Source organism: Chelonia mydas, chromosome 3, assembly GCF_015237465.2.
Source record: "Chelonia mydas isolate rCheMyd1 chromosome 3, rCheMyd1.pri.v2, whole genome shotgun sequence".
Classification (NCBI taxonomy): domain Eukaryota; kingdom Metazoa; phylum Chordata; order Testudines; family Cheloniidae; genus Chelonia; species Chelonia mydas.
In genome coordinates, this window is record NC_057851.1 from 153122488 (window position 1) to 153131936 (window position 9449).

Here is a 9449-nt window from a genome sequence, read left to right on the forward strand (position 1 = left end):
TTTTTTCTTTTTAAAAAAAGCAGCTACTTCACAGTTATTGCTAGGACACACTCTTCTGGGCCTGAGCGAACGTTAAAACGATGCTGGAAACGTTACTTTTCAGTATTAAACCTGGAGCAGGAAGAGGAATCGGTAGAAAAGTTGTCCAAAACCCCATACATTGAACCACTTGTATCTCGGACGATCCAAGTAGAAGGTTTAAAAAACAAGACTAAAAGCAGGTGTCGTTTAATGTATTTTAATAGCAAACTTACAGGAACAGCACAGAAGACAGACAACATTAAAAACATGTACTTGCATGTAGGACAACTCAGTTAGAAAAGTATAGCGAATGGATGGAATCTACTGTATGATAAAAATGCTACAAACACCATTTAATTGCCATCGATAAGAAATTTACTTGTTTTAAAAAAATCCAAATGCTGGCATTGTCCAGAAAAATTTGACAGGTTTATTTATAATTGCTATAAACTTGAATTGTTGAAACTTGTTCACTGAAACATTTTTGACTGCATTAATGCTCTATGTCCCCGCATTTATATTAAAAATCCACACACAAATGAAAATGGAAAAAAAACTTGCCAATACCCGATTCTGTCCCCTATGTTTCCATTTGCAACCATATACTTAGGTACCTTTTAACCCCATGGAAAAAAAATATCTAACGTTCATTACTACCAATAACAGGAAGAAGAGATTTGTATTGAGGACAAACCCACCATAGTGGAGTTTAAGCACGCTCTCCACGTATGCGGCGTGCTAGCTGGATATCTTTTGGCATGATTGTGACACGTTTGGCATGGATAGCACAGAGGTTGGTATCTTCAAACAGGCCAACCAGGTAGGCTTCACTTGCCTCCTATTATAGAAGAAACAAAGAGTTAAAGACTTTTTACACACACAGCACCTAAAAGAATACAGGAGTCCATGACAGAATCTCAAGTAATCGTAAGTCTAGGAACATATCTATTAAAGATACCAACAGTTTAGTATTTTCAATAGTGTGTCAGTCTCTCTCACTGCTTCCCTACAAACAGCCAACCTGTATGACTTTTACTTCCACAGATAATGATTTTCTGTACTTTCAGCCAAATGAAGTTTGGTATACCTCTGCTATTTAGCTGATATTCTCTGGAAGATGATTACAGAGATACTTTGACCAAAACATAAGATATTGGGAAGTATTATAGCTACAACAGTACTCCTACAATTAAAGAAAGAAATATTTAATCATTTTAAAATACTTTGACTGGGAACTTTAAGCCCATTATTATGATTCAGAGTGACACTAAACTCAGTAGAACAGCTTACACTGTTTGAAGCGAGCAAGAGTCTGAATTCTAACATCAAGTAACCTTCAAGTTAGCTTCTAAAATGCAAAATACAGAAACAGGTACAAAGCCAATACAGATGCTCTTCAGCTTCTATACCTGTAAAGCAAATTTGGAAGACTGCTTAAAGTTTTTACACAGTAGATTGATTGATGCTGAACTTTCTTTTGACTTGTACTTGTGAATGGAATAATAGGACAACTGTGGCACTAGTAAAGGCGTGTCTTGACGACCAAAAGGTGCTTAGGCTCCCACATCTTCTTTAACTTGACCTGCTAATTCATGTGAAAACTACCCTTCCTCACTAGGATTTTTCCTGGAATTAGTTATTTTGAGTTCAGCACACAGCTTTTCCTACCGACAACAAGGCCGAACATACGTTAAAAGCCTAGTGTAGACCAGACACGCTGCCTTTAACATATAGTGAAGTGCTCAAGTTAAAGCCTGAGGGGGAAGGGAACACAGTTTACAACATAGCCTCAATACAACTTATCCTGCATCTTAATAGGGCTTTTCAATCATGTTCAGGTAAGTAGGATGAGCCAACAGGATTGGAAAAATAAACACACATGCCCTTTTTGCCTTGCAAGATTACCATTACGCTGAGCACTAGAGTAAACCAAAGGTTTCTATCCTGAAACAAAAGGGGTATGTCCAAATTAGCCTTTGAAGTGTTTTAGCAGCCTTGAGTTAATTTGCAATCAATTAATTCCAGGTTTAAAAAAACTAGTGTAGACAAACCCCAAAATCTTGAGAATCTCCCACTAGGTTTTAAAACACCAGTTAAGGATTTAAAAGCCTCACGCCACAAGCCCACAATTACGCAAATGCTTAACTTTAAGCATGTGATGCCCCACTAAAATCAGCTGTTGAAGTTAAGCATGTATGGGTCATAAACCACAGACTTTGCTTTAGAAATAATAAAGCAAAATCATTTAGAGACAAGCCACCCACTTGAAACATTTGGTCCTTCTAATTACCTGAAGACAGAACTTTAACAAGACAAGTAGGCACTACTATTTTTCACAATGAGAAGAGAAGAAAGGATGCTATAACGCAGGAGTGCCCAAACTTACTCACCCCCCGAGCTGCATACAATAACCTTCAGAAGTTTAAGAGTTGGGGTATGCCTGTCAGGGCTTTGGACTTCAGCCCTGAGGGGAGAGGGGAGTCTCAGGGCTCCAGCCCCACTCCTGCTGAAGTCCCAAGCCTCAGCAGGTATGCTCCGCAGGGCTGAAACACCGAGACCCCCCTCTACATTGGGCAGAAACCAGAGGCAACGCATGGGGAGGCATGGGGGGTCATGTCCTCCAGATTTTTGCCAGGGTTTGCTGGCCCTGCTTGGTCACATGGTGCCGCCAGGCCCCCTCTCTGCACAACAGCTGCTGGAGCCAGCAAGCTGGGAGCTGTGGCCTGTGCCAGCAGGCAAACAGCTGGGCGCTGCAGGGAGAACCTTTCCTTATATGCTGCTGCCTCTCCATGCAGCGGAGCTAACACCTGGGAGCTGCAGGGAAGAGCTGCTGAGGTTTGGGGACATGCCTCAAGCTGTTGCGGGGCGGGCACAATTTAAAGGGTTGTCCCTCCCCAACTCTCAACAGGCACCAGTTGTCTCTGGCAGAAGCCCCTAGCCCCTCTATGCTGCCACAGGGCAAAAGCCCCGAGCTCCCCTCCCATCTGGTAGCTAGAGAATTTGGGGTGGGGGGGGAGAGAAAGACATGGGGGGGACACCACGAGCCTCACTAATTGTAAAAGAGCCACATGCAGCTTGCAAACCACAGTTGGCCACCCCTGCTATAATATAATTCTATTAGCAGCTTTATCCAGTTATATGATTAAGTTACAGTTGTATTAAAATTTAATATTGAAAATTGCCAAATTATTTTTATGTGCAGAGGTAACAAAAAATGAACTATTCAGGATTTAAGTTGCCCAAATAAATCCAAGAGCAGGATCAATAAAAGCCACCAATTTCCCAATATACTTTGTGGTACATAACTGAAATGCTAGCAAATCTGCAATTATTAATCATTGTTATACTAACTGTATTTTAGGAAGCCCTGGTTACCTAAATGTGTGCTCAGTGAAGTTTGTTTTTTGAGTGTCCTGAAACCTTAAATTACAAACACACCGGTTATCTATTCTCAAAGAGCTTGGCTTTCAAAGATGTTAATTATTACAAAATTTAAGTGAGAGGGAAGGAATAGAACATTTATCTCAGTTTATTATGAGAAAAGTACTATTTCTGCATTTAATAAGTTAAGAGATTTTTTATGAGAGCTATTTCCAATTTTAATAATATATTTATGGAATTTTTATAAAGTTGTTTATTGACGAGATTATGTTATCAAATTATAAATGATACAACAACAAAAAGCTAATTACTTCGGGGGAGTTGAACACAGTAGCATCAATTCACCTAGAATTGAATCGGTAAATGCCTACTTCTGAAGTCCACCAATCGAGTGAAATTTTGACTAACCACAGAAACAGCCCAGCCAATTACATGAGTTTATGTAACTGACCTATCACATCCTCTCCCCCACAGTAACAAAGGCAACAGCATGGCCCTATCAGCTACTGCTCTAAAGAAAATATTCTTTTAAGTCATTACCATGTTTTACCAGCATAAGGATACTTATATAAAAGTTACTGCAGATTAGTTTGTGTGCATATTTACAGCAATATTCCAGCAGTTCCTCTCTCATCATGATGAATTATTTCCTTGATAAATCTTTTTTCAGGTATTCAAGGTACTCTAAGAGTTAATCTGTTTAAATTATTTTTTAAAAGATATTAGAGGTTTCAGTTATGGATGCTTCTTTAGTTCTTTGTGATGTTTTTAGATATTTGCATAAGGAAACACCAGGTAACACATTTTGTTAAACAGTACTCAAACTATTAGGAATCCACACTAGCAGACAGGGATATCATTTAACCACCTTCTGAATATGAATACAGATGCATACAAATCTAAGCAGTATGACAACTGCCATGAGTTTCACAAGCTCATCTACAGACATCCATGCACAAAAAAATTCTTTTAAATTAGGCCTAAAAATAAATCAGTCTTCCGATAAATTTTACCTGCAAAGCACCAATAGCAGCGCTCTGGAAGCGCAGATCTGTTTTGAAGTCCTGAGCAATTTCACGCACCAGACGCTGGAAGGGAAGTTTGCGGATCAGAAGTTCAGTAGACTTCTGATAACGTCTGATTTCACGGAGAGCCACAGTACCCGGCCTTTTAATTAATAAAAAAATAATTAACATTTACAAATATTCTATATCATTTTAGAATATCAAATAACACACGTTCTTCTAATCTGAACTAGGAACGTTTTGTATATGCTCTGTTTTTACTAGAAGCATCTCAGTATTTACAACACAAAAACATCTTGACATACAAAGAGGGCCTGATCTCATCACTCATATATTAACTTCAACATCCATCTATGGATAAGCAACTAGAGTAGGCCCTCCAAAGCCTTGTCTTCAGCATGAAAAAAAGGTGTGCAACACATTAGCTAACGTACACTAACCAACATGTGTTAAACTTAGTGCAGACAAGGCAAGTTGTAGTGTTAACATGAGTTATCTGGTCAAGTTAAGCCACAGACTCTCCCCAAGGATTTACCTCAACCAGCTAATTCGCATCAAAAACAGGTCACTCCCTCCCTACCCTGTAGCTATGACCATAAAAACGGCATTGAAAAACATCATATCCTTGGTTATATTTTATTCTAAGAGCTTAAAATCTCATCAAATTTTCTTACATTAGTGTTTTAACTAAAAATTCATGTTAATGCCATCTTTTTGCAAATACACAGTTCGTTTCTGGCATGATTATTGTGTATATTTCATTTATTATGAACATTTGGGGTTTGTCTTAAGTTACTTACTAATTTGTAGTATTAATTTGTAGTATTAATTTCCACCTCCCTCTTCTCATCTGTATTCTCTAATACTACTTTATGGACCATGAATGCAAACTAAAACATTCTTAAAATATGCATTTGCGGTGTTTCAAGATTACATTCACTTTCCAAAATGCCTTTCTGCTCCTCTTCTCAAAGAGAAAACACACACACTTTAATAACAATGACTATCCCTCAAGATGAACAATCGTATGTTAAAACTCTTAATTGCGCAAGGATCCTTCCGGATGAAAGAGTTTATTACAACATAATTGTCAGCAAGAGATTTACCTGTAATTCTAACCTATTTCCTCCTCTATTTAAGTCTTCATTTTAGGTTAACTGAACGTAAAATTATTTGCAAAGATTCTGCTTATATGTAGACATGTTCTGCCCTCTAATGGTAGAATATCTTAACTACACTGTCAGTTCATTAAATAGCAAAATAGCTGTGAAGACAAAATTGTACCAGTTTAAGTAAATTAAAATCAGTTCTGTGCATTAAAGTTTGTTTCAGTCCAATTCTGTTACCAAACTTAAATTAATTAGAAGCTAAATCACAAAGTGCATATATGTTTGGATGACATTTGTTTATGCTTAAACGAGGTCTTAATTGCATAAATATAATTTAAAATTCATAATCTATTCAATAAGCCTATTACTACACATAAATTTAAGCCACTGTGCAAATATTCAACATAAAACATATTGTGGATTATTTAAAACTTGTTCATAATCAAGTAGTGAAATAATGAAAGCATTGTAAAAATCACCCTGATCAAGAATTAAAAAGAAAACCATCAAAGTTCCCCCAATGCAAAAAGTTCTGCTCCGATAAACGTTTCCGTTTGGTTAAGGGGATGTTGCATCACAAGCTTTGTCCCTGGTAATTTCTGTACCTGTAGCGATGAGGTTTCTTGACCCCTCCAGTAGAGGGCGCACTCTTGCGAGCTGCTTTCGTAGCGAGCTGCTTCCTAGGTGCCTTACCACCAGTGGATTTACGGGCAGTTTGCTTGGTACGAGCCATGTTCCTGAAAACTTCTCTTCCTTACACCTATCGGTAAAAAATTACCATGCGATCACACACTGCAACAAACTAGCCACTAGCTCAGATGTTCCAGAAATGCAGATTTATCTTTTACACCTTAAAAATATTGTCTAACAAGAATCAAAAGACGTACAACATTGAACAATTAAAATGATCCCGATTATACCTCTGTACCATGCAAACACCACACTTCTAACAACAGAACCTGCGACTCTAGGTAACTGCTTGCCACATAAAGGAATCCTTCCCTTTCAACTGCTGAATTAAGAGAAAACACACTAGCCAAAAAGGCCCATCGGTCTAATTTATCTAATTGCAAAAGAAATTAAGTGTCTGAAGACCTCAGATTATTATTAAAATGCAGTTTCACCCAAGCGTTAAACAGGAACGATGCAGCAGCAAAACCTAAATAGGTCGATTCAAACAACAGATAAGAGATTGTTACTGCCCCCTGTAGCTCTCCCCCCGTCAGCTGAAAAGTGCTCCAAATATTACCTGAAAAACATTGGGGGGCTTGCATCCAATTTATAGTCTGCATTGAGCAAAAATACCTCTTTCAAAACAGTAGAGAGGGGGAAAGTAGACAAGCAGCCCCTCAATGCTTTCTGCAAAGCAACCTGCCCATTGCAATCGCTCGGCTATGCCCGCAAATTAAAAAGCAAATACACGCAAATCGGTATTTATTCCGCAAACAAAAAGAGTCTGACTTAAGTTCAAGAAAGCAACAAACTTTTTTGGGGGGTTGTTTTTGGTGCTGCCTCTCTGCCTCTTTCTGTGCAATTGCTTTTCCAAGGCTGCCTCGCTCCCAAGCGCCTCTCACTGGCAAACTCATCTCCCAGACCCGAACAAAATGGAAACAATCACGAAATGCAGCCCTAGTCCTTTTGCAAAGAGGGAAAAAAATAAAATTGCAAAAAATAATGCAAAAAATACAAGGAACTCCAAACCATGTGGGTGCAGATCAACTGGGAATGGGGGAAAAGTTTGCAATCAAAATGCAAAAAAATGCACTGGGTTGCGGTTGTTTCTTTTGCAAATTTCTTTCCTTTTTTATTGTTTTTTAGGCAATAGGAAAAAAATATGGTCGGTGACCAGAGAAAAGAGACAAGATGGTGAAGCTGAGCAACAACTGTGGGGAGCAGGGGAAGGAAGGCAGGAGAGTTACCCTGGGCTGGCAAGTGGCTCCTCTTTGCAGCTGCTTCCCAGCCCTGATCCGGGGAGATGTTGGGCTCAGGAGGTAGCTAAGGGGCTGGGGAGGGTGTTGGTGGGGGTCTGGAGTGGGGGTAAGGGGGGCACAGGGGGGCAATGATCGAGCGAAGAGGGGCTGGGGGGGCTGGGGAAGGGAGCAGCTCAGGCTCCTTGGCTGAGCAGGGGAAGGTGGCGAGGAGAAGGGGGACTCCGGATGCTGCCGCTTCCCAGCAGCGATTTCTGGCCCCCAAAAGTTTGTGCGGCGGGTTGGGGGGCGGCCATGGGGGCCCCGCCGAGTGGCGGGGCGCGGGGAGTCTTGGGGGGAGAGCCAGGGACTTACCCCCGTCCGCTTGGGCTGAGAGCGGCTGCCGTGCAGGGAGGGAGGAAGCGAGGAGGAGCTACAGCTACTGCTGCTGGCGGCGGCGGCTGAGAGCACAATTGAAAGATGGCTGACTCGCGAGGGCCGTCCCCGCCGCCTGGCCCCGCCCTCTCCCGCCCCGGCCACGCCCCGGCCTCCGCCAGGCGGCCAATGGTGCACAATGGAGGGAAGGCTTGGCCACGCCCACTCCCATTCCTCCCTCCCTCATCTCTGCCCCCGCGCAACCTCTGAGCCGGGCTCTGTGTGTACAAACACAAAAGACACGCCGCGCGCGCGAGAGGGATTCCCTCCCCTCCTCCCTTTTCCCGCGAGCAGAGGGGGAGGCCAGCGGCCAGGAGGGAGCGCGAGGCCACTCCGGGGACTCTGCCGCGGCTAACGGCCGCGGGCGTGAGCCCAACAGCCAGCGCGAGATCAGACCAACGGCAACCGGCCCCCTGTAGCCGTCCGCCCGTACCATACCCCAGCTGTAGCCAGCGCCGCACCTCGCAACCAGACCCGGCCGCTGCCCTGTCTCCACGCCCAGAGATGGCTAGGGCCAGGCAGCCCCACACTGTTGTGCCCCTAATCGCTGAACAAATAAAAATATTAGTCGTGTCCTGGCTCACCTGCGGGGCACTGCCTGGATGGGTCCCACAGGCTCCTCTTGCTCGGGCACGACCATGTACAACAGCGCAAACACTTCCCGCCTGCCACTAATGTAATTCATAAATGTCAAAGGTGCTTTAGGGAGCCAGACGCAGTCCCTGCCCCAGAGAACATAAGCAAAATGTCTGAGGGACTGACAGGCTGGAACAGTGAAAGTGGGGAGGTTAAAAAATCAAATTACACATGGCTGGAAAAAATTCAGATCTAGAGCTGGTTCTTGACACCTCCGAAGTTGGAGGATGCTCAGATCTGAAGGGCTGGATCAGTCCTAGGGCTGGAGAAGTATTTTCGGGAAATTGCAGGTATCTAGTTCAAACACATACAAAACAAAACCCTGTAGTGCAACCAGGTGAGACTTTTAGAACCGCCTTAAAATTAATCTAGGATGAAAGAATTCTCTTCCCCCTCCCTGCAAAATCAGACTTTTGGGTGCATGAGACTGGGAAGGGATCACTGTGGAGAAGTCCAGCTTGGAAAAGATTTGTGGGAGAAATGGCTTATAAGGAGAGATTTGAAAAGAGTGGAAATGACAGAAGGCACTTGGAGGATCAGTAGCAGGAGGTTATTCCAAGGTGAAAGTGCAGTTATGGTCAGAAAAGTGACTATGTAAAAATGACCCCTGCTCATCCAACTGATCTGATTCCTGTGTTCATTCAGAGTTATATTTGTTGCTTTACTATTTAATGAGAACATGCATTTTACTTTATATTTTTGTTAAACCTGAGAAGCTCAAATATCTATAGGAGAGTGAACTGCATTCTATTCTGACTTACCCATCATGAACAGATTTGTGAAGTTACAGTTGCAGGGTCAAATTCTGTAGTCAGTTACACCTGTGCAACCCAATTGTCTTCAGTTGTACAGGTATATAACTAAGCTTTACCACAAGTGATGATGCAAGAGAGCCAGAAAAAAACAGTTTGACTCTCTGATCTTAAGATGAGTTT

The 9449-nt window shown here is 42.1% G+C and overlaps 1 protein-coding gene across 3 annotated transcripts; it reads right to left on the reverse strand.

Annotated features, from left to right (window-relative positions):
* Positions 1-222: 222 nt before the first annotated feature.
* Positions 223-7956, reverse strand: LOC102933381 (histone H3.3A). Of its 3 annotated transcripts, XM_037895626.2 has the most exons (5): positions 7819-7885; positions 7021-7171; positions 6142-6296; positions 4416-4569; positions 223-859 (listed from the first exon to the last, which is right to left on the reverse strand). In XM_037895626.2, the coding sequence occupies exons 3-5, from the start codon at positions 6267-6269 to the stop codon at positions 731-733; spliced, it is 411 nt and encodes a 136-aa protein (XP_037751554.1). In that variant the 5' UTR covers positions 6270-6296; positions 7021-7171; positions 7819-7885; the 3' UTR covers positions 223-730. The 3 variants fall into 3 exon arrangements, with proteins under 3 accessions (XP_037751554.1, XP_037751553.1, XP_043399497.1); XM_037895625.1 differs by lacking the exon at positions 7021-7171 and having other exon boundaries at positions 7819-7956; XM_043543562.1 differs by lacking the exon at positions 7021-7171 and having other exon boundaries at positions 7456-7840.
* Positions 7957-9449: the final 1493 nt, after the last annotated feature.

Excerpts from the sequence above, each read along its gene's own strand:
- LOC102933381 (XM_037895625.1), bottom strand. The coding sequence starts at position 6,269 with ATGGCTCGTACCAAGCAAACTGCCCGTAAATCCACTGGTGGTAAGGCA. Across the intron at positions 4,570-6,141 it reads AAGAAACCTCATCGCTACAG|GCCGGGTACTGTGGCTCTCC; the intron begins GTACAGAAATTA and ends ATTAATTAAAAG. Across the intron at positions 860-4,415 it reads CTGCTATTGGTGCTTTGCAG|GAGGCAAGTGAAGCCTACCT; the intron begins GTAAAATTTATC and ends CTTCTATAATAG.